We start from the raw sequence: 25378 nt of genomic DNA, 5'->3' as shown, positions 1-25378 counted from the left end.
ATTTTTTAAACAACCATGTAGAAAGACGCTTCATGGATACATTCCAAGATGACAATGTCAAGATTCATCAGAAATAACATTTCCATCAAGAGGTACATCAATTTTTGCTCAAGATCTTGTATTGACAATGCAAGAGGTGAGCACTCTGTAAAGTCTACACCAGCACATCCCAAAGACTTTCAATGAAATTAAGGTCAGGACTCAGATGTGCCAATTCATGTGTGAAAATGATTCTTCATGCTCTCTGAACCATTCTTTCACAATTTTAACCCTGGTGAATCTTGACATCGTCATCCTGGAATAGGCGATATCCTACATATCCTGATGCGTCTTCCTACATGGTTGTTTAAAAAATTAAAAGCTACACACTCCGTTTTTAAGGCTTAAAAGAATTGTTGCCAAACATATAACTTGCTAGAAAACATCCATAGACTCGTAATTATTTGCCTATTAAAATCCAAACATTAACTTTTATTTTTTTGGCCCGGTCAGTGTATTATTTTAGTCAAAACAGGCAAACTGTGGACATCCATGTTTTTGTGACAATGTTGTTAACTAACCTGCTGACTGCTGGTGATGTCTAGGGCCTTCTGTAGCTCTCTAATGTCTCGTGTGACCTCCTTCAGCAACAGCTTGAGACGGTTCCCGATCACATGCACCTTCTCTTTGGCTTCCAGACAGTCACTGCCTTCCGAGTGGACCAGCAGCTGAAGGGACATGTCCTGCAGGGACGCAACCTTCAGCTGCGTGTCCAGCAACTCTCGACGGATTTGCTGTGGAACAAGCGGTGTTTAATCAAAACAAGCCATGCCAACTGTGACCCAAATATGCTGTATAAACAGAACAGGGAAATCATTTACCAGAAGCGTTTTGTGATGCTCCTGTAGCGTATCGCTGTCCTGAGTGTGGTCAATCGGGACAATCTCATTCCTCCTTCGATCGATATTCTCCAGCCACAGAAGGAGACCGTGACTCATCTCGTGGAAGTCCTGAGCATGAGGAAAAACAAGAATCAGATGCTTTTACACCATCTGTGTTTTTAGCCCCTAAACAATTACACCTTCCAGCATCATATTTGCTGAATGAAATCCAACACTTGTTTCTTACTCATTTTGGGGAGCTGATTCCAAAAATAGTGCCTGTTTTGCTCTAGTATGTCACACTTTTCACAAAACAGTGAGCATTTTTGGTGTGGAAATCTTGTGTTATCCCTTAAGCAGCAAAAAAACTCCCACAAAGACTTCTGATTCCTGTCTGCCTCTGAGCCAGGTTATAAATATTTGTTTATTTGTAATTCTCAGCTGATTTTCTTGTGTATAACATTATTCATGCCTAATCCTGATTTCAAGGATAGAATTGTGGCCAGTGAGAGAACTGTGAAAATACTGTAAATGTTCAGATAATTAGGTAATTGTGGCGACCAGGGCGGGCGAGAGCCGTGAGGGAACGGCGCGAGGCCGGTGACGCAAGTGATAACAAGCATCACCTGGGAGGCGCACCGGCCTTGAATCTCTCACGGGGGAGCTCCGGGAGCATAAAAGGAGGAGCGACGACCGTGGAGGACGAGAGAGGACCAGGCCTGGACTTTATTTTATGTTTTATTAAGTTTGTGTGGCCGGCAGACGTCCGCGAGGGTCTGCCGGCATTACTTTCGTTTTGTTCTATGTTTATTTTGAATTAAAAGTTACGTTGAATGTTCGCCGGTTCCCGCCTCCTTCTTCCCACATTTACGAACTGTGTTACAGTAATATTAGACCTTTTGTTGCAAATCAGCAGCATTTTTTTCAAGATGCAGGGCTTTTAAGAAAGCAGAATTTTTGAATGTCTTCTCAAAGTGTACATCTTCTTATAAAAGCTTCAAGATCAGTTGTTGGTGAGGTATTTCTTGCCTGGCACTGCATGAGAGCGTGTTGGAGAGCATTCCTCCACTCATCCAGAGAGCTGCTCAGACGTTCCCAGCGGTTATTCATCTCCTTCAGCCGACGCTGCAGGTCTCTTGCCTCGTCGCTGTCCGACTGCACAAACTCAGCGCTGCAGAGGTTAATGGACAGCACAATGGCCTTACGCTTATCCAGAGCCTTCTGCAGCTCCTGCGTGGAGTCACAGGTCAACAGAGAAAAAAAAGTGTCAATGATGAACAAGCTGGACAACAAACAAACAAACAATTGTTCAAAGAATATGGCATTAGTGATGTGTATAGTTTGTATTACAATTTTGAATTAGCTTTTATTTTTATGTTATCATTTTAATGATCCAAATGACCAACATGATCAAAACTTTGCTGAAAAAAACATGCCTTCTTTCGTCTGATTGGTAGTTTATATTTTTTTAGCAAGTAAAAGCCATCTATAGTATAATTGTGAAAATGTCCACTTTCAGGTCATGGTTCACAGTCTTTTTGCTTTTAACCATATAAATATCAGCAACTGCACCAAACTTCATATTTTTGTCCAGTTTTGGTCCTCTGAATAAATTTAGGGTGCTTTTTCTCTGAGAGTATGAGCTCCATATTCTCAATATTTTATACTATATGAGCCATATGGGTCTATATGACCTGATGGGTCAAATTTAATACTCAACAATAAAACATATACAAACTTTTTTTAAAGATTTTATTTTCATTTTGTTATGTCACTGTAACTGTTCTGTCATTTTGTTATGTGCTTTTGTCATGTCTATATTTCTACATAGCATTATTTTTGTCAGTTTTAGTAATTTTAGTACTTAAACCTATTGGTAACACTTTAAAATTAGATCTTATTTGTTAACAGTTTTTAATTGTTAACATTTTTACAGCATTTATTAACTTTGCTTAGTTCTGTCATGACAACTCTCAAAATGTTTGGCATGGAAATGGATATGACAATGTTGAATGTTTATAGATCTGCTACGCTCCTGCTGTTGGTTATTCCTGCTACTGCTATAGAGCAAGTACGGGACTTGCTACTGCCAATACATACACGACACGCTGCTGTGAGCAAGCAAGACATGCTGCTGCTGTACAATATTGCATACATGAATTACCCATTGCAGATCTATACAGGTGGAGCTGGGGAAGGGGGAGGGTTTCTGAAAGAGTGCTGCAACTGCTGCAGCAAATGCTGACCAAGTATTTGAAGTAGGGATGCACTGATACCAATATTAGTATCGGGACTGATACCAAGCTTGTGTACTTGTTATCGTTAAAAATACCCCCAATACCAGCAGCAGAAACAATGTCAGCCTCAGGGGTGTGGAAATACTTCAAAATTAATGATGACAACACACACATTGCGAACTGCATGCTTTCAATCACAATTCTTTATCGATTAGTGAAAGAAGGATAGGCTGAATCGTGCTGAATGAAACAGACCAGAAGTGCTCTCTCTCTCTCACACGTGCTCTCTCTCTTTTTTTGCACGCAATCCCAGTTCTCTCAGACAGCGCGCGATCAGTTCTCTATGCGCCTGAATGGTCAAATACACACATGGTTGTCAAAATGTCCATCGTGTGGAGTATCTCAAGTAAATACAGTCGGTTATGGCTTAAGTGGATGTAAATTTGGGTTAAAACTGGGTGTCAGTATCCATGGATTCAGTCTTAAAGGGACCGTAACCTATATTTGTCATTAATGTTAATAAAACAACAAAAGATGTTAAATGAATGTATACATGGTAAATAAACCTACTGCATCTGAAAAATATTTAATTTGTATAGTAGGATATTTGTTGTATTGTTTGTAAATTTCTTTTTATATATATCAACAATTATATATATTGGTAATTATGCCCTTTGAAGGTTATTGGACACTGTGAAATTTTTGTTCTTTAAGTTTGTGACTTTTTTTCACTAGAGTAATAATAAAGAAGCTGTCCTACATTCATTAGTCTCACTGTGTTGTGCTTGGAAAACGGCAATATCACAAAAAAAAAAAAAAAAAAAAAAAAAGACAAGAGAGAGAAATTAATAAATGTATCGGTATTGGCCAATACCAGAAAAAAAGTATTGGTACTTGTACTCAGTCCTTAAAAAATGGTATCGGTGCATCCCTAATTTGAAAAGCTTTGCAAGCTCATTGGCTACTGATACAGCAGGAACCAATCCGCTGTGCTGATTGATGTGATTGCAAGCAGATTGAATTAAGGACCTTTTAGCCTGTGCTTTATTTAATAAAAATGTCTATGTTCTTTTTAGTTAACAGCACATTAACTAGGGTTAACAGACACATGTCAACAAATGAAACCTTATTGTAAAGTTGTTACCATTGTGTTTCAGTTAGTTTTTTCATCTAATATTTATATATTATTTCGGTTTTATTTCAATTACTGTTCACTGTAAAATAAGATAGTTAACAATAATAACCGAAGTGTCTGACCTTGAGTTTCTTGATGCGTAGTTCGATGGTCTGTATGTCTGTGCTGAGGTCCTGTCCCCGCTGCTGCTCCAGCTCTTCTTCTGCCTGGTCCAGCCAGCTGCAGATGTTCTTCAGGTCTGAGTTGAACTGCTGCCACTGCTGCATGTTCTGCTTCATGCGCATCTCTTTACTGAGAGCTTGAGCCTGCAGCAGCTCCCAGCGCTCGATCACACCTGCACAATACAAATGACAAAATCTGTTCAGAGCTCTGCACAATTGCTTTGTGTTCAGCAGAACATTGAAATTCAAACAGGTTTGGAACAACTTGAGGGGGAATAAATGATGACAGAATTTTCATTTTTGGTTGAACTATAACTTTAAGGACAAGTTGCAGCATGTGTTGTCTGTACCTTTAAGGCTCTTGTGCGCATCTAATTTATTGACATGCATTCGATTTTTCTCTCAACTGTTTACTTTAACTTTACACTTAACCAATGGTGTAAACCTTGTGTGTATTGACAGTATTAGCAGAATAAAATGCGAATGATAACTTTGTCCAGCAAATGCAGCGTTTGACAGGCTTTTTGAGTGTGCGCTCTTCGGGTGTATTGCTCAGAAAAGCACATGTCAGACCATCACGCAGATAAAATGTTTAACTGGCAAGGCTTTAAAACTCATGCAAATAATAAACTTTTGTGATTGTGAATAACTGCAGTGTTCCGTGAGTATAACTCTACCACTGTGTAAACATGTGATGTGAATGTATGTCACTTTGTACTACACAGTATGTTGAGACAGAGGCGAAAGGACTGCAACTGACAGAAAGCACTATAGCACGATACAACAATATTTCTTCAAAAGCAGATCGTGGAGACCTAATCGTCCACGATCAAAATCGCACACATCTATAAGAATGTTCATTTCAGACACAGCAAGTGTCACAGCTCAAATGTCCAAACCCCGCCTAATAACAAGCGAGGGGAAATACCGCAATGGAAAAAACTCAGAAACTGATTGTAAAATAATATTCCAAAACAAATATACTAGGACTAAGAGGGGCATGTTATAATTTTCACAAAATTTTTATTAAATTTAATTCATTGGTCCTCACTTTCAAGGACCAATATTTGTTTTCAAGTACTTTCCAGGCCTTCATGTGTTTGAAATCCAAGTACTTTCAAGGCACGTGGGAACACTGTTTATAGTAACAATAATATTTAATAAAATTAACAATCCTTATTACATTGTTTGGTGCATCAGACACAAGGAAATCAAAATCCACCATTCATTATTTTCTTAATAATTGATTCTGATATTATTCAGTGCATGCTATTCTAATAAATAAATGTTATTTAATCCAAAATATATGCATTTAGCTGCATTTTTGCAATCTTTAATACCACGTCTCACCCACTAATAATCAATTTTTTTGAAACATTAAATTTAAAACATTCAAAATAGTTTGAAATGTTATGAAACTTTCATATAGATATTAGTCACGTTAGATGCCATATTGAATTTAACATGGATGAAAATGAGGCTGTGAGGAATAGACATATAGACAAATTTATTTTTGAAAAACATGGCTGAGCAATCGGTATGTTGTTAAACAACAGTACAAATCATTGAACGCACTGCACTCACAGCCTTGTTTTCATTCCTGTCAAAACATTTAATTTGGCACTATCCTAAGGTCCACACATTTAGTGTCTTATGCAACATATATAATGTTTATAATGACATATTCTGCTTTTTTCCTCAGCTCTATTGCCTATATAAGCTACTAACAGCATTAGTTTTAATGAGAAGTTTGAAGAATGCATGTGTTTATGTGCATGGCACAGTGTATGATATGGTTTTGTACCTGAGGTTTGGGACTCTGAGCTGTTGGGGTTGACGAAGCCTGATGTCTTGTCTTCCTCGTCTTTCAGTTCAAATCCCACTCGCTTTACTGCATCTATACTGCCACGGCATTCTTCAAGAAGTCGCATCTGAGAGAATAAAAAATAACAAACAAGTCATTTTATTAATTTAGCAAATGCTAGCACATTTTTACTACAGTGACAGTTCCTATTTTCACTCACATAACCCATGTAGGTGGCATCCAGCTCAGGGCCAGTGGGAGTTCGGCTGCGTATGATGTTCTCTGTCTGCTGCAGATGGAAGCAGCTGGTGTTAAGAGCTTTATCCAGTTGTCTGATGTGAGTCTCCAGTGATCCAGTGTCACCTGTGGAGGAACACCAAACACTTATCAGTGCTGGAACAACAGGAAGTTGCTCTGAGCTGCATCTGTGCTGTAGTTTGCAGGCCTGATGCAGTGCATGATCAGGAGATGGACATCACAACATTGCTTTCTCATTAGTCAAACATACTAGGTGCTTCTAATCAAATGTACCATTAGTCAAAGCAGTTTACAATCAGAGTGAATTTATGCACTCCTCCAGAATGGCATTAATATAATATTGCATGTTTGTACATTTGTTCACCATTATTTGTCTGGGGAGGGCAATTAAGAAATATTTTCTTATTTACAATGATGGCCTGGATAATGGAGATTTGATAGTTATGCACTGACTAATTGGATGATATTTGGCATTTTGAGATGACCTCTTGTGTTAGTTCTGAAATCTGCCGACATCAAGCTTTTTTTTCTTTTTTTTTTGGATTATGATCAAATTTTCAAGACAATTAAACACATTTTCCCACAGAAAACAACAACAGCAACAACATTATTTATTTATTTTTTATTTATATTTATAAGGTATTTATAAATCTCATATTTAAACTAGTGTTGTTATTGTTAAGTAAAACTATTAAGAATATTTTTAATTGAAATAAAGCTGAAATTAAATAAAGTATAAATATTAGATGGAAAAACTTAAAAAAAAAAAACTTGATGTCTTGGCAACTAACTGAAATAAAAGTTTAAAGTAATAAAATTACTAAGCTAAAAAAATAAAAATAAATGAAAATAAATGAATTAAAGTTGAATAGAAATATTAAAAATGCTAATGCAAATGATAAAAACAACAAAATGACTACAAAATGGAAGAATAAAAATAAAAGCCAATTCAAAATATTAATAAATAATATAAAAAGTGTATACATAATATTAAAATAACACTAACTGAAATAAAAATCCTTGTATTACTGCATTTACTGTAATGCAGTGGAAAAATAATGTACAACAGCAATGTAAATCTAATTTTAAAAAATATGCACAAATATGTTTAACAGTAATGAGATGAGTTTTATTGTCATGAAAATAATGTAGAAAATAAATAAATAAATAAATAAATAAATAAATAAAAATAAAAACAAAACTAAAATTCTCTCCCATTTTGACCCTTGTGAACCTCTAGATATCGGCACCGGCCATTAAAAACCCATATCAGTTGAACACTAATATTTAAAGAGTAAACACTCAATTTAAATGGATTCGATTTTTTGTAATTCACAGTCTGCTCTGATTGTAAAATACTGTGAGTAATGCTGTCGATTTGAAAATCCAAAAGCATTAGAAACCAAGGACGAACACCATAGTGAACTTAGTGGGCATCAACCTGTGACACTACATGCAAACACTGAAAAACTGATTATACTGTGTGAAACAACACAAATCAAAAGAGAAGGGTTAGAAAATACAGCCGATGGTCGCAGCACGCGTCTCTGTGCTTTGATTAGGTTTGTGAGTAGAAACTAAAGATCAGGCAACAGACTAGTAAGCGAGTCCCAGATTTCTGTGACTGCTGTTGCCTACCAGCGCTGGACCTCAGAGTTTGCTCAGTAAGTTTTAGAAATGCCTCAGGACTCTCTGGAATCACTACATCTGAAAGAAACATATACATGCACACAGTACAAACATGATTGAATGCTGAACCACACTAAAAACTTTTTAGGCCAATCTCACAGGTTTCATTTATATTCTCTTATTACACGACTCTCTGAAATGCTTGATTCTGATTGGTCGGTCGCGACATTCCGAGGTCAGTTATTCCCCAATTCACTCTGTCAGTGTTTATTTTGCAATAACAACTGTCTGGATCTCTTACTTATTCTCTCTTATGTGTTTATTGGACTAAAGAGCCTACACTGACCTGAGAGGGCAGATGCTGAGCCCTGCAGGTATCCATCCTCTCCTTGATCTCCTGGTTCAGAGGACAAGGCTCTGCTGGCGCTCTCCAAACCCCGGCTCAGGTCGTAATCGTGGTCCCACTCTAGAGGGATAGAGTCCACACTGGCCGGAGTGTCTCGACCCGAGCGCTCAGCCCGCAGAGGAGCAGCCAACGACGCAGACCGACTGGAGGAGGGCAGAGGGGACAGAAAACCATCACCCAGACGCTCGCTCCACGGAAAGCTGGACACGTCAGCAGGCTCGTCCAGATCAAACTCCCGGTCCGAGTATGAAACGTCATGTTCTTCGTCTGTGAGCTGGATAAAGAAGTTATTTTTTTGTGGTTTTGGTGACTGAAACATGTATTATTTCATCCTTTTTAATAATTTTAATCAATCGAATAAATAAATGACTTAAACATAAATAAAAATCTAAATATAAAATAAAAAGGTAACTATAAATAAATATCAAAATAAAATGAATGTATGAGTATATTAGTCAGAAAAAGCATCTGATGTATTCAATGTACCGGTAATCGGATAAGTTTCTTGTAATATCGTTCCACACGTCCAAACACTTCCTGGCAGTAACGCTGCAGTTCTTCAAGCTCTTCCTCGATCACAGCAGCATCTATCGGTTCACTCTTTTCTAGAAGAGCTTCACCCTGCTGGAATATGTGGTCAATCTTGGCGGTGTTCAGAGTGATCTCTTGCTGGAACGCCTGAACGGAGCAGAAAACCTCCATAAGAGAATGACAGGAGAATATATGCAGTTCTAAGGAACAGATACATACCCTCAGCTGTTTGATTTTGGCCTGGACGTCACATTCTGAGAAATGCTCAATGTTGGTTAACTGCAGGTCCATCTCAGTCAGCCAGACCAGGATACAGTCTCGTGCCGTCTCAAACTCCTCCCTCTGACATATAAAGTGCTGTGGTGGGCATAAAAAAAAAGTTTTGTGATCAAAAACAGATTCAGAGTAAAAGATCACTTGTATTTACCCAAATGGACTGTAAGGTTCATTTAAAAAATAATACTAATAATAAATCATTTACATATGCTTTAAATAATATTTTAATAATAATTATATAAATCAAACATTAACATAATTATATAATTATAATATAAATGTTTTATATTATATATTTTATTAATAATTTTATGAATAATTATATTATGTATATAATATTAATAATAATAATTTTATTACTACTACAATATTTAAAAGTTTTATAATACTATTTATTTAAAATTACATTTTAAATAATAATCCACCTTATATCAACTAAAAATAAAATGATAGGAAAGAGCTCATGTATTATCATGATATTTTTTTTTCTCTTTAGTTGTTCTATATTTCAATACATATTTAACTTTTAATGCTGACTGCATAGACATGAATACTTTGTTCATGTCTATAGTTTAAGTTTAAGTAAACATTTGTTACAATTATTGCTGGATACTATAATGCATTTGATAAATTAACTATAATTTAACTTTAAAGGGGTGGTTCAGAGGTTTTTTCTAGGCTTGATTGTGTTTTGGGGGCACAGTTTAACATGTCTTAATGCTTCGTTTTTTGAAAACGCTGTATTTTTCATATATTTTACGTTTATTCTACACCTCTGTTTCCACTCTCATATGAACGGCTCGTTTGACTTCCTGCTATTAAGCCACTCCATCCGAAATACGCAGTGTGCTCAGATTGGTTGGCAAGTTGGTAGCTGGCCCAGTGTATCATGATTCGCTGAAGCGTCCGGAAACGCCACGCCCCTTACCATTCGTAGTTAAGCGCTAACCTGGAAATGTAAATAATGGCGTCTGTACTGCTGTATCAAATGGAGCCGAATCAGACCCAGATGAAGAGGGTAAAGCAGAACCTCTCCAATCGCAGCTTTTAAAGGACGTTTATGAATGGTATTTCATTTATTATTTGTGTCAAAGTGTTTCGATATGCTGTCACTGCTGTTTGTTAGCTTTCAATATACAGTTTTATCCTTTACTGTAGTAAATACATGCCTGAGTAGTCGCATTTTTGTAAAGGTATCGTTTAATTTATAGCATGAACAACTGAACAGAGACGTTTGTTGGTGTTTGTTGCACTAGAACTTAGCTAACTGGCTAGCAAAAATGAATTGCTCTTTGTATATGTCCTTGATGCATCAAAAATAGCAACAGAACTATAACATTACGTTTAAAAGACATGTACAAACAATAAAACATACTTACAGTTTGAAGCCAATAAACAGCAGCTTCTGCTTTTAAAGTGGGAACTGCTTCATCTTACAGTAATAGCTTTTGTGCAAATCCAGCATTGAACTCGTGTAGGTTATGGAAGCTGTCTTCAGCGGCGCATCCAGTGTAGAAAATATCACAGATTATAATGGGTTCTATTATCTTTTGACGCGCCGTGTCGTGCCGCGCCGCTCCCGCCTGGTGTAAACAACTCTTCCGCTTCCATTATGCCGCGCCACATGACCTCGCCCACTTTGTTGCGTGTTCCCGGGGGCGTGTTTATGTTAATAGCAAGGGTTTATGATGTCACCAACCCGTGAAGAAGCTCGGTATAGTCTAAACCACCTGTTTTTGTAGGCAATAAACTGCCATAACTTTAAAAGACAATATCTCCGTTTGCATTGAATGTTCAGCGCTGTAACTTTGCAGATACTGTTTATGCTCAAGCAGCAACATTACACACTAACTAAAGTTAAAAAAGTGAAATCGCATTGAAACACCCCTTTAACTAATCTTATTTTGAGCAGTTATTAGACAGAGATGGAATGTTTTATTAGTATGAATATAAGATAAGTTCTTTTCGCAGATTTGTGTTAGTATAATATACATTGATGAATGTCTAATTTTAGTTTAAATGTTGGTGGGAATCTAATCAAATGGCTCTGTACCTTTAACCTGCGTAGGACCGAGGACACTCTTCTCTGTAGGTTATCCCAGCGCTGGTTGGCATTGTGGGCCATTTCTCGCAGACTACAGGCCACATCAGTGCGATTCTCACGTGCCAGTCGCTGATACTGTTTATTGATCAGCTCCAGCTGCGTCAAACTTTCATGCACCTGCCGCTGGAATGTCTGTAAAAGCACAGAAATGAGTGTTAATATAAATCTGTTCACTAATAATACATTCATTTAGTTTGGATGAATCTCACCTCAAATTTCTTGAGCTCCTCTTTGGCAACAGTGTAAAGGACACCTGAAGAGTTTGGCAGTGCGGCCGTCTTCTCAGACATCGTGAGCCACTCCTCAAAATGCGAGAAGTCATCAAGAAACTTCTGCCAGAGGCGCCACGTCTCCTCAATCCTTTCAAATGAGCACAATTTAGGTTTAGGTTCATTGTTATTTAGCAGATAAATAACACATATTCAGTGGTGCTATTGTTTTTTTTTGTTTTGTATTTTGCTAGTTTACAAACAAACTATGTGTATGAGCTTCATCATCTGGTCATACTTGAGTCTCCTCTCCATGGACATGGCACAGATGCTCCTCCAGCGGCGGTCCAGGCTGCGTGTGGCCTGCTGGATGGAGTCACACTCAGCATCCGTGGCACAGGCATCACAGTCGTGCAGTAAAACCTCACACAGGTTCAGCACAGATGCCACACCTGTGCTGTGCTTCTCGATGTCTCTCTGCAGCTCCTGGACAAAGAACAAAAAGAATGTTTTATCCAGAGTAAACGCATAAACTTAAAAGTTTTTTTTTTTTAATGCATCATGTGTTTCTATACCTGCTGCAGATCCAGTTTCCTCTGGATCTCCTGGTAGTCGCATGTGTCGTAGACGATGGGACGGGACAGTTCGGTCTCAATGTGGGCGAGCCAAGTGCGTAGACTATTCATGTTCTTATCCAACTGCTGAATGGCCACTAAAGTCTCCCGTAGCTTCTTCATCCTGTATAAACAAAGAAATGTTCAATTCCTATATACAGCATACTATTTTATACTAAAATCTTTTAATATTGAAATTGATATTACATATCATTTAAAAAACAGGAGGCTTATGAGGTAGGGAGAGGAAATGTACAGTAATCGCAGCACAATGCGGATTCAAACCTGCACCTCCCTCATGATCACCATGGCTGCAGCATGTGCGCTCCAGCATTTTAAAGTAATTCTGACTAAATATTGTGTAGATCAGAGGAAACTGTTGCGCTCTAAACTGACAAAAAGTTCCTTTTCCTTAGAAGTTCCGTAGAACCAAGAAAATACTTGAGCAAAACAGAAAAAAAATAGCTGACCGCACACTGAATCCAAAAAAAGACTGAAGATGTCTAGAAAGTGCAAAAATTATTTTATAAATTGCATGGTGCAATAAAGTGCAGGTGAATTAAAAACAAAAGATTCACCTGCACTTTATTGCACCATGCCATTTATAAAATAAATGTTGTCTGTTTTGCTCAAGTATTTTCTTTTTTCTATTTTGACTAAATATTGTGTAAAATAGTGAGGATAATGCCAACCGATCCACAATGCGGTGTGTTACCTGGCCCCCACGAGGTCGAGCAGGTGCTGCCAGCGTTCGCTGACTTTACTGAGTTTGTTTTCTATGTCAGAGGCTTTGCTCTCATGACTGGCTCGAGCCAAACGTTCACCCAGCTGCGTGAGCTCATGTTTATTCTCCTGAGCCACCGCCACCTCCTCCTGATAGTCCTGAGAGACAGAGAGACAGTGCTTTGGTTAGACAGAGACATGGATAAGCATTCACAAAGTTCCTCATTGCAGTTTAGAAGTTTATAGTTATAGTTTATACAATTAAGTTAAATTCTAGTTGCTTTTGTTACAATGGAGTTTTCTCAAAAAAATGAGCTACAGTTGTTGTAAATGCTATATTAAGGTAATGGGCAAACCTAACTTTAACTTTCGTAAAACAATAAAGTAAGATGAAATAAAATAAAACTATACAATTAATTATGAATATTATGATTAAAAATTATATTATATAATTTATTATACATTATTTATTATATATAATTTAAAATACTATACATATAATACTGTATGAAATAAAATAATATACAATATATACTAAATAATAAAATTGTACAATATAATTATACATAATATAATTAATTAATAATTTATTATTAAATATATAATAATATAAAAATAAAATAAATATTTTAGTGATGAGCATAACAAGAAAAGAAATGTATTCAGTGGCTAAGGCAAAGATTTGATTAGATTGTTACCTTTCGTAGTTTCTCAATCATCTCTTCGATGCTGATGTCTCCATTCTGGGATACTTTGCTTTCCATATGCGTCAGCCATTCACACAACTCCTTGTATTTATCATTAAAGATGGCCCATTCATTCAGCTTCTCACTCATCTGCTGTCTGCGCAGACACAACTGCACAGACAAATGCACAAAACCATAGTCCTTCAGTAATTACAAACATGTCTGGGCATTTAAGCTCAATTATAAATAAAATATTTAGCCACAGTGTATTTCTGTAGCCTCATAATGTGCAAAACTAAAGTATAAGCAAAACGCAGTTACGCGTGTCCAAAACTACTTTAAAGAAAAAGAGAAATGTCAGACCAGAGCATGATTAAAAGTTTCAGCCTGAGAGAAGAGTTTCTGACAGTCTGTATGTATGTACCTACAGTTAAATCTGTCCTGACATATCAAACGTTCACATCCTGTGGTGTCTCAGCTCACGCACCGGATGCCACAAAGAGTGAGCAAGAAAAAATCACACTTGCTTTGCATTCAAGTTTCACTTTCAGCTAAATGCTGGTGCTTTGCATTCCTCTCTACTAGCAAAAAAACATATGGTAGTATATTCTGCAAAACATACTGTGATGCAGTAATGTTTGAAATTTAGCTAAAGTTGCACAGCAAATATCTACTCTACTTTCTCTGTATTTAATTATAAGAATATATTTTAGAAGACTATCTGTGGATGTGTTTTAAAACCCTATGGAGCACAGATAGCATCCATATGAATGTGCCCATGATGATTTGAAAATGTTACTTGCACAACAATAATGGGCATATGTAGTAAAACAGCACCACCTAAAGGCCACTGTACCTGGTGACAGATCTCCTCCCACTGACGGTGCAGGAGTTCAATGCGTTCCTGCAGCACACGCAGATCCTCTGGACTAATGTAACTGCACAGAGACTCCCTCAACACCGTCAGATGAGTCAAATCCTCCTTCCAGCCGTCAAACGTGCTCTCCAGATCCTGAAAGGAATATAAAGTTTATTTACCCTCAATTCATTGTTATTCATTTTGCCATACTGATTCTGAACTTTGCATACCTTGCAGCGCATTTGTTCAGACTGCAGCTCCTCATGGCGATCTGGGAGTGGCTGGGAAAGCTGTCGTTTAAAAGCTCTCAGTTTTTCCAGAGATCCACCGATACCTTTTTCACATTTCTCCCAATCCTACAGAGTTTGAATCAAGTAAAATGTTTTCTGGGAACATATATTATAGTATCATGCAGTGCTAAACTAATTTAATGATGTCTGAATTACAAACAAATCAGTCTTGTGAGACAATTCTATGTAATGATTGGTTGAACTGAAGTCTTTGGTACAACACTGAACAATAAATGTGTTATCTGAGAGAAAAATTAAAAAGGAATGATATGGAAGTATAAGAAAGCAATATTTGACAATATTCCACAATTATCTTATAATTTAACCTTTTTTATTTTAAATTTTTTCGTCTTATTATTATTATTATTTAATATTTTTATTTTTATTTATAATATCATTTATTTATATTAGTTATATTTATATAATACCTTTAACAATTTTATATTTAGTAACTATACTTATTTAAACACAAGCAATAACAGAAAAAATTAAATGCAAGAACTTCTAGTAAGACTTAAATGAATCCATTTTTGGAAAAAAAATTTTGAAAGAAAAAAAATCATTAAAATGATACAGACATAGCAATAAAGACTGCAAATAAAGTCAACAGGTGGCGCTGTGACATAAAGAACTCTACCCTGAGCAGGACGGCCAGCTCTTTCTTTTGCTCCTCCAGGCGAACGTTGGCTTGTTTCCAACGCTCCTGTATGTTGAGCAGCTCCTCTTGTAGAGCCGCCTCGGCCCGTGTGTCAGCAGACAGAAGCAGCTGTCGCCCTGCCTCCACCGTCAGGATGTAACTGCCCTGCTGCCTCAGCAGAACCTTCTCCCTCAGCTGCAGAAACAACAAAGCATCAGCAGAGGTTGCTAACAGCCATCACAAAATCTGAAATCTGAAGTGCTGTGTGTGGTGGTGTTTTAAAATGAGGAGGCAAAGTCCTCACATTTTTTTATTTGCTGTATATCAAATGTAAATGTATTCTTAATTTTCCAGGTTAAATAAACATTACATAAAAAGGAGAGACCAAATACAATTCTATTTTATGATATTTTTGCAGTATAAAAGATCAAATTAGTGTTTTTATGCATTTTTACATCCCACTAAACCCACCCACTAAACCCACCGCTGACATTAGGGTGTCTGGTTTAAGTCAATGGGGACAGAGGAGGCAAGCCATAACTTCACCTGTGGGTGTCACTGTTGGACGCTAGATTATGATCATTTCCTGTCTAGCGATGTATGTTCATGCTAAAATATAATAAAATAATGGTTTGTATTTTTTAAAAACATCTGTCGCGTGTCGTTATGTGTACTGAGTTGGCTCATGTGATTTAAATTTCATGCTTCTGAACAGGCAGCATAGCGAGTATCAATGCTCCCTGGTTTTCATTGTGCATTGTGGGACTTTTTAGGGAGCAAACATTTCAGTGCCCTGAAGGGATAGCCATAAAAATGGCTCACTTCTCCCTGACAAGTGCCCTGACTACTGAACTAGGGAACTGATTGAGATGCACCCACTGTTACTTCATAAAAACAAGTGACTTTTACACTTTTTAATGTCAAACTTTGTAATATTTGCTTTGTTTTATTTTTTGTAATATAGATTATTTTCTCATTCAGTTTTTGAGAAGACACTGCCTCACTTGCCTCCTCAGAAGAAACGCCCCTGATCTGAACCTGGGGCCTAGTTTAGAAAGGTATAATGATCCTAAATGTAAATTTACATCCAATATGTTTCTATGAAGGATTTATAAAAAGACTGTATGCACAGAAATGTTTCTAAATGCATCTCTCTATATAAATTGCAGTTTATTTTTAATTAAAGCGCGATGTGAACAAGCCATTCAATTTCGCCTACAGAATGGCCACAAATATCTCTTTATGGTTTAGAAGAAATACGGCACTTATCAACGATGAGCAAGGAAATCCAAGCTCACTCTCTGCAAATGTATGTGTGGTAGGCATGGCCTGTTTGCACATATAATTATATTAATCCATACTGTGATTGCCTGTCAGTGTTATTTTAGCATAATTAAGATACTATAATAGTTTATATATACTATAATAGTTTTGCTACATCAAGTTAAACTCAATGATAGTAAAATAACACTAATGTGTTATTTTCAGTACCAAGAGGTCAAAGGATATTTACCTGAACTGCGTCCAGCATGGCTCGTGCCTGCTGTAGTGGGACAGGTGCGCCTGCCTGCAGGGTCTCGGCCTGATGAGACACTTCCATCAACCATTTCCGAAGTTTCTCCCCCATCTCCCTGTAGCGCTGCCACTGACGCAGGAGGCTGTCTATGATGCCCCGCCGCTGCTGTGCGCGTCTCACCACCCCCTGCCACTGGTTACTGAGCAAAGCCAGCTTCAGCTTGAACTCATCTCTGGAAATACGGTCACCATGAGTTTCAAATATAAGCACGTATTATGAAGTATGGTGATATCTTATATAAGCACATATTGGATGATGATGTCCCTCACCTGTCGTCCACCTGTCCCTGCTCCAGCATTCGTTGTCCATCACTGATGATGGAGTGAAGAATCTGCTGTCTGCTGAACATCTCTGCCTGAAACAGCTGTAACAGATAAATACAGCTTTGTTTATCCACATTGGTCATTTATTAGTATCTAGACAAGATTTAAAATGTGTGATGGACACCTAAACTGCTTTTGTATGTCACAAGTCACACAGCTCACCTCATGAGCTCTCTGCTGCTCCATCAGGCTCTGGAAGTTTCCAGAAATCTCCACAGCAAGTTTCTCCTCCGTTTGCACCAGGAACTCCATCCACGTCTCACACTTCTCCAGAAATGTCTGCTGCTGTAGTATGAGGGCCTGAAGTTTACTGAGAAGAGAATTCACATACTTTAGAAGGTAAACAGACACTTGACAATATCTGATTCTTGGTGATTACATGGGCCATCTCATACACAAGAGACTGTCTACGAATTTTCCTAGGAATTATTTTTTTCCGGGGTAGATTGCCAGGTCTTTCCCTAATATCTACTACAGTATATTGTATTTCCCATGAAGGTCTTTACATAACGATGGGAATTTAACTCAAAAGAAAGTCTAAAAGGTTAGTTCATCCAAAAATGACATTTATGTCAGTCATTTCTCATCCTCATGTCGTTCCAAACTCATAAGACCTTCGTTCATTATCTGAACACAAATTAAGATATTTTTGATGAAATTCAAGTTTTTTTTTTTTTTATCCCTCATTGAAAGCAACGTAATTACCATCCTTTAAGATCCAGAGAAGTAGTAAATACATTATTAAATTAGTCTATGTGACTACAGTGGTTCAACCTTAATGTTATGAAGTGACGAGATTACTTTTTGTGCACAAAAACAAAACAAAAATAATGCAGTTCAGCGTTTCCGTGTTTACGTCCGCACGCCGGCTCAGTATTGGCGAGGCTGTTTACATGAGCACCACGTTGCATGCGTGTGATGCTGATTTAGGAGCAGGCCATCATGGAAGCGCTGAACTACGTTCACTGCATACGAGACTGACAGGGTAGAGAGGAAATTGTTGAATAAAGTTTTTTTTTTTTTTCCACAAAAAGTATTCTCATCGCTTCATAACATTAAGGATGAACCACTGTAGTCACGTTGACTACTTTAACGATGTCTTTAATACCTTTCTGGAACTTGAATGACGGAAATTACGTTGCTTTCTATGGGGGATAAAAAAACCTCTCAGATTTCATAAAAAATATCTTAATTTGTGTTCTGAAGATGAACGAAGGTCTTACGGGTGTGGTACGACACAAGGGTGAGTACTTAATTACATAAATTTAATTTTTGGGTGAACTAACCCTTTAATACACACATTTCTAAGGCCACTAAATGATAAACAATGATCACAACATGATTGATAGTTTATACTTTTTTAGAAAGAAAAACACCCACTTTCAGGTGAAATATTTACTGATTTTTATAAAGTAAATGTAAGAATAACTTTTATATTGTTGGCAGCATTTCAAGAAAATTTACTGGACTTAATCAACTTTATCAACAACAACAACAACAAAAAACAATCATTAAATAATCATCATCAGGCCTTTGATGAATATTTATTTGCTCATCTCTCAATCATCATTGTATTGCATTGCATTATATGTTTTGCCCCCACAATAAAAACTACAGAGCTTCAGAATTTCATATTACTTTTTGGTCAGATTTTTTTTAGAGCTCATCTAAAGGTTCAATAAATAGTTTCATTTAAAAAATATATTTTTCTGACTATTATTTAATTTGTCAGGATTTTTAAGAAAGGGTTAAGAGAATGAAGTATTTTTCATAATTAGCTGGAGCTAACCTGAATCTTTCAGTGGTCTGAGCTGAGGTGGTGGACCAGCTCCTGTTGAGGTTCTGCATGCGTTTGATCTCAGAGTCATTGAGAGGGAGTCTGTAACCCAGTTCATTCATCCTCTCCAGGTCAGGAGACATACTGCTGAACTTCAGCATTTGTTTCTGCACAAAGCCACCCCCCCAAAAAAAACCCAAACATTTTATTCCAGGTTTATTTCAATTAACAAAAACAGTTTTAATAGTTTTAATTAACAATAACAACACTACCCTGATTTCAACATATTATCAAAATTCCTATCTCAGCATAATTTGTCCATTCAGGCTTGCATACCTTGAGTTCCTCCATGCGGTTCCAGATCAGTGACTGGTCAGAGGATCCATTGGGATCCTGGCCTTTCAGAACCTCCTCAGCTTCCACAATCCAGCGGGACAAAGAGTCCAACTGTTCGTTAAACTTTTCATAGTCCCGAACTCCAGCCTGGGAAGAAAATAAAAAACCCTCAGTACCAGACACTAAAACACTCTCATACAGCACTGAACCACTTATCTCCACTCACCTGCAGCGCAACCTGCTGTCTGCTCAAGCTCTGCTCCATGGCACTGAGGCGTTGGGTGAGAGTCAGGTGGTCAGACTGGATGGAGGCCACAGCCGATGTGTCAACCTGCTGTTTGAGCTGCTCTCCCAGCTCCAATAAAACCTGCAGAGATGCCTGGACAGGAGCCTGAGAGCGCAGCAACTCCTGAGGGAACACGGGATGAGAGAAAATTCAACTTGAAATGGATTCTACATTCTTAATGAGGGTGAATATAAAACATAATACTTAACAGAAGTAGTTGCTGTTCAGAATTTATGATTAGTGCACTAGTGCACACTCTAAAGACCATTCTACAGAGGTAGATTTAGAGATATAAATCATAAATAAAATCTAGATATTCATAATGCTTTATAATGGTATTTATAAAACATTATTCTACACATTATAATTAATTACACTGTTTCATACACAACTATAACCACAGCTGTAATACATTATACTTAACTAACTCATGGTTACCCCTCTAAAACGTATAATGCAATGCTGTAGAATAATAATGTAAATCTTTGTATAAGTCTTAGTTCATGTTAACAAATGAAACCTTATTGTGAAGTGCAACCACACAATAATATTCACATGCACACACAGACAGACAATCTGACTTTCACTCACAGAACAGTCTTGAATCCAGGTGGACACTTCCTCTTCAGTGATGTCTTTGTGGCTGGCCATCTTGAGCATCTGGTTTGCTCTCTCCTCGAGTGTCTGGACGCTGGAGTAGCTCTGTCCATAAAGGTCCTTATAGCTCTGCCACAGCTGCAGGAGACCCTTACTGCTCTTCAGACGCTCCACAATCTCCTCCTGTAGACTGTTCCATCTGAATACCACAAGACACAAAAGACATTGACATTACAAGTTCAACTTCACTTAAAGATTACCATATTATTTTACCATGCTATTTACATGTTTTTCCAAGATACTTCCAAAAATATCATAGTACTCCCATGATTAATGTCAAAGAAACACACTGAATTGTCATTGTACCTTTTGGTACTTGTTTGTTATTTTGTCAAAATTCAGTAATAATTAGTAATTTTTTTAAAGAATGAATAGGTTCATTCAGCAACAATGCATTAAATTGATCAAAAGTGACAGAAAATAGTAATAATACAGTTTTTACTGTATTTTAGATCAAATAAATGCAGCCTTAGTGAAACTTCTTTCAAAAACAATAAAAAATATTAATAATTTAAAACTTTTGAGCAGCACTCTATGTATATAGATAAGCAAATGGGTTGTTATTGTACTGATAGAAAGAATAAAAAGGACACTGAAGAGGAATCACATTTAGCACCATATGCACCTGGCGTTGATGTCTTTTAGTGTGTTATTGAGAGTGTCAGACACAGACGGGTGACATTCCTCCAGAAGCTGATGTGTAATTGATCCAAACTTTCTCAGGCTGCTCTCTTGTTTCTCAAGCTCCTCCTGCAGGTTCTAACGATATCAGAAGAAAGAATAGGAGTCATTTTTCCACTTCAGATTGATAATTTGCAGAGTAATAGATAAACAGGAACTTGATTTACCTGTAAACTTTCCACCTGCAATCGTGAAGCCTCCAGAGATCCCGTTAGCAGACGGTAGCGGGACACAGAGTAGCGTCCCTCAGTCAGGTAGCCATTGATCTCTTCAGACGCTTGTTTGTACTGACTCCACTTGTCCTGGACAGACTTCAGGCTGATCTTGAGCTGCCCGATCTGAGACAAACAAAAACATAAATACATCAATACATTTTTGTTCAAAACCTTTTACTATTAAATTATGGTCTAATTAAAATGAAATACAACTGAAATAAATAGTTATACCAGGTGGTCCAGATTGGCCCATGTGTTATTCAGGGCTTGTAGAGACTCCATGACAACAGCACAAGCCTCGTCTGTCTTGTTTTGGACAAGAGCACAGGCTTGTTCCTCCACTCTCTCCAGCTCTCTCTCCTTCTCCTTCACCATCTCCTCCATTTCCTGTTACATGTTAGATAAAATAACAAAAAAAATTGTATTCTGGTGGTGGGAAAAGTGACCTCACAGAGGTCATGTTGAATAAAATAAGACTATGTGTCTGGTCAAATAGACGAACCTGACAGTCTTTGAGTGCGTTCTGTACGGAGGATAAATTCTCAATCCTGTGTTTTCTCTTGAGTCTGTCCTCCTGAGCGCTCAGCCATGCCTGAAGACCCTGAACTTTACCCTCATATTCAACCCAGTGTGCCAACAAGCCTTCCAGATATTGCACCTAAAGCAACAAAAATTAAATGTAACAAATGACACATACATTCTATTTTATAGTACAATCATTATATACCAAACAGTAACAAAAACAGTAAATTATAATTCAGTATATATATATATATATATATATATATATATATATATATATATATATATATATATATATATATATATATATATATATATATATATATATATATATATATATGTAGTACTGTGCAAAAGTCTTAGGCACATCAGTATTTTCACCCCCCAAAAAAGGTTTTAAGCCAGTTATTTATATCTTTTGCTGTAGTGTGTCAATAGGAAATATCCGTTCACATTTCCAAACATTCATTTTGCCATCAATTGTAATAATCCAGTGAGATTTTTGAATACACAAGGAGTCTGACAACGGCCGGTGCTCCACACTGAGATCTGATCTCACCATCATCGAATCCGTCTGTGATTACATGAAGAAACAGATGTAACTGAGACAAACCAAATCCAGAAGAGCTATGGCCGTGTCTCCAAGAGATTTTAAGAAACCTACCTGCAAAGCAACCTGGAAAATTATGCCCAAGTGTACCTGAACAAGAACTGTTTTAAATGCAAAGGGTGGTCACACAAAATATTGTTTCAATTTAGTTAATATAAGTTAATTGATAAATAAAATATATTTATTTATCTAACAGTATTTTTTAAAAATATCCTCACTTTACAGCATTTTTACACAAGTGCCTAAAACTCTTCACAGTACTGTATCTTTGCAGGCAGGAACTTCTTCAAGCATCTTAGAGACACGGCCACAGTTCTCCTGGATTCAGTTTGTCTCAGTTACATCTGTTTCTTCATGTAATCACAGACGGATTCGATGATGGTGAGATCAGATCTCAGTGTGGAGCACCGGCTGTTGTCAGACTCCTTGTGCATACAAAAATCTCACTGGATTATTACAATTAATGGCAAAATGAATGTTTGGAAATGTGAACGGATATTTCTTATTGACCCACTACAGCAAAAGATAAAAATAACTGGCTTAAAACCTTTTTTGGGGGGTGAAAATACTGACGTGCCTAAGACTTTTGTACAGTACTGTATATACAGTGGTTACAGAAAGTTTTCAGACCCCCTTAAATTTTTCACTCTTTGTTATATTGCAGCCATTTGCTAAAATAATTTAAGTTCATTTTTTTCCCTCATTAATGTACACACAGCACCCCATATTGACAGAAAAACACAGAATTGTTGACATTTTTGCAGATTTATTAAAAAAGAAAAACTGAAATATCACATGGTCCTAAGTATTCAGACCCTTTGCTGTGACACTCATATATTTAACTCAGGTGCTGTCCATTTCTTCTGATCATCCTTGAGATGGTTCTACACCTTCATTTGAGTCCAGCTGTGTTTGATTATACTGATTGGACTTGATTAGGAAAGCCACACACCTGTCTATATAAGACCTTACAGCTCACAGTGCATGTCAGAGCAAATGAGAATCATGAGGTCAAATGAACTGCTTGAAGAGCTCAGAGACAGAATTGTGGCAAGGCACAGATCTGGCCAAGGTTACAAAAACATTTCTGCTGCACTTAAGGTTCCTAAGAGCACAGTGGCCTCCATAATCCTTAAATGGAAGACGTTTGGAATGACCAGAACCCTTCCTAGAGCTGGCCGTCCGGCCAAACTGAGCTATCGGGGGAGAAGAGCCTTGGTGAGAGAGGTAAAGAAGAACCCAAAGATCACTGTGGCTGAACTCCAGAGATGCAGTCAGGAGATGGGAGAAAGTTGTAGAAAGTCAACCATCACTGCAGCCCTCCATCAGTCGGGGCTTTATGGCAGAGTGGCCCGACGGAAGTCTCTCCTCAGTGCAAGACACACGAAAGCCCGCATGGAGTTTGCTAAAAAAAAAACCTGAAGGACTCCAAGATGGTGAGAAATAAGATTCTCTGGTCTGATGAGACCAAGATAGAACTTTTTGGCCTTAATTCTAAGCGGTATGTGTGGAGAAAACCAGGCACTGCTCATCACCTGTCCAATACAGTCCTAACAGTGAAGTATAGTGGTGGCAGCATCATGCTGTGGGGGTGTTTTTCAGCTGCAGGGACAGGATGACTGGTTGCAATCGAGGGAAAGTGATAATCAATAAATTATAACTTAATTAAAATGCAAAAAAAAACTAAATCAAGATGTAAACTAAAATCCTATATTTTCACCCCTCAATAACTACTGTTCTTGAAACTTATAGAATCACAATAGACAACTGTATTAACCTGACAATAAATTATTTACCTATCCTATCAACTAACCTATTTATGTATTACCTATTAATTTACCTACCTACCTATTATTAAATCTGTTAACAACATTATATAGAGGGCCTTCAGATATTGTGTTGGTGAGGGCCTTCAAGTCAAAAAGGTTGAGAACCACTGCTCTATTAATATTGTTTGAATATGTTATATGGATGTGTACCATCATATATTAATATTTTTGTTAATATTCTTCTAAGTACCTTGGAGTAACATGTCATATAAATACCATGGCACATTAAAATGGTAATGCCATTTCTAATCATTCCTGTGTCGTCATACTGCTACAAAATCTTTTTTTAACGGCGATTCTGAATTACTAACCTTTAGCATTTAATCAGTGCAATGAGAGATTTTAAAATTGTAATCTTAAATCTCTTAAAAGTATACAAACTGTAAATATTTCAGAATAAAATGATCTACAAAAAGTCTTTTTGAGAAGTGTGCAGAAGTATAATCTGAAGTCTTACTCTCTCTGTGATGTGTGTCTGCAGTATCTGCCAGCGGCAGTTCATGGCACCCAGTTTCTCAGCGAAATCAGTCTTATCACTGCGTTTGCTCTCCACATCCGCACCGCTGATCTGGAGCACTGACTGATTCACAAAGTCCACAGTGAGCTGTTTGCAGTTGACGTCCACTCTGAAACCCTACAGGAAGTAGAGTAAAACAACACTGAGCAAATAGTCAGCACATAAAAACATGCACTTCACACAAACATATATTCATAGTAAATAGACTTATGTAGACATACTTCTGACTATCGGCATAAAATCCGGTCCAAATAGTAGTAATTTGGAAAATAATCACCCACTTATACATGAAGGGCCATTTGTTGACTCTAACGGGGGTAAAATTATGTCACCTTGTATCGCTGCAGGTACTCCTGGATGACCTTTGACCCAACAGCCCCTTTGAGATTTTCCTCATCCTCTCCTATCACTCTCTCCATCAATGAAATCCAGTTCTCAAGCTCAGCGATAGCATGACGGGATGCCAGCTTATCCATCTGAGACTAAAACAATTGAACAATATATCTTTTAAAAGACAATAAAATAAGAAAGATCAGACAGGAACTAGAAACCTCAAAAATGAAACTAATCCTATTTGTTGAAGCAGATTAGCCTGTTTAGAGAGCGGCATACACAGAAGTGCTGGTCTGT

General features: G+C 37.3%; 1 protein-coding gene across 14 annotated transcripts in view; it reads right to left on the bottom strand.

The window, feature by feature from the left end:
- The window catches only part of syne1b (spectrin repeat containing, nuclear envelope 1b), a 138199-nt gene that overhangs the window by 5543 nt on the left and 107278 nt on the right, over positions 1 to 25378 (bottom strand). For 9 of the 14 annotated variants that reach the window (XM_067367829.1, XM_067367827.1, XM_067367828.1 and 6 more), the window contains 32 exons: positions 25081 to 25230; positions 24689 to 24865; positions 21773 to 21928; positions 21502 to 21657; positions 21223 to 21393; positions 21000 to 21133; positions 20309 to 20513; positions 19658 to 19840; positions 19432 to 19578; positions 19108 to 19262; positions 17481 to 17628; positions 17265 to 17359; positions 16933 to 17167; positions 15420 to 15614; positions 14723 to 14848; positions 14490 to 14645; positions 13646 to 13804; positions 12940 to 13106; positions 12186 to 12348; positions 11909 to 12096; positions 11611 to 11761; positions 11351 to 11533; positions 9241 to 9378; positions 8977 to 9168; positions 8431 to 8764; positions 8094 to 8162; positions 6418 to 6560; positions 6198 to 6324; positions 4355 to 4566; positions 1890 to 2090; positions 861 to 989; positions 561 to 773 (listed from right to left, as the gene is read on the bottom strand). In XM_067367829.1, coding sequence (XP_067223930.1) covers positions 561 to 773; positions 861 to 989; positions 1890 to 2090; positions 4355 to 4566; positions 6198 to 6324; positions 6418 to 6560; positions 8094 to 8162; positions 8431 to 8764; positions 8977 to 9168; positions 9241 to 9378; positions 11351 to 11533; positions 11611 to 11761; positions 11909 to 12096; positions 12186 to 12348; positions 12940 to 13106; positions 13646 to 13804; positions 14490 to 14645; positions 14723 to 14848; positions 15420 to 15614; positions 16933 to 17167; positions 17265 to 17359; positions 17481 to 17628; positions 19108 to 19262; positions 19432 to 19578; positions 19658 to 19840; positions 20309 to 20513; positions 21000 to 21133; positions 21223 to 21393; positions 21502 to 21657; positions 21773 to 21928; positions 24689 to 24865; positions 25081 to 25230 — 5358 coding nt within the window. The remainder of the gene's footprint in view (positions 1 to 560; positions 774 to 860; positions 990 to 1889; positions 2091 to 4354; positions 4567 to 6197; positions 6325 to 6417; positions 6561 to 8093; positions 8163 to 8430; positions 8765 to 8976; positions 9169 to 9240; positions 9379 to 11350; positions 11534 to 11610; positions 11762 to 11908; positions 12097 to 12185; positions 12349 to 12939; positions 13107 to 13645; positions 13805 to 14489; positions 14646 to 14722; positions 14849 to 15419; positions 15615 to 16932; positions 17168 to 17264; positions 17360 to 17480; positions 17629 to 19107; positions 19263 to 19431; positions 19579 to 19657; positions 19841 to 20308; positions 20514 to 20999; positions 21134 to 21222; positions 21394 to 21501; positions 21658 to 21772; positions 21929 to 24688; positions 24866 to 25080; positions 25231 to 25378) is intronic. The other 5 variants (XM_067367831.1, XM_067367832.1, XM_067367833.1 and 2 more) reach the window with 1 other exon arrangement.

This window comes from Chanodichthys erythropterus, chromosome 18 (genome assembly GCF_024489055.1).
Source record: "Chanodichthys erythropterus isolate Z2021 chromosome 18, ASM2448905v1, whole genome shotgun sequence".
NCBI lineage: Eukaryota > Metazoa > Chordata > Actinopteri > Cypriniformes > Xenocyprididae > Chanodichthys > Chanodichthys erythropterus.
The sequence above is the reverse complement of the archived record's forward strand: the minus strand, read 5'-3'. Positions and strand labels throughout refer to the sequence as shown.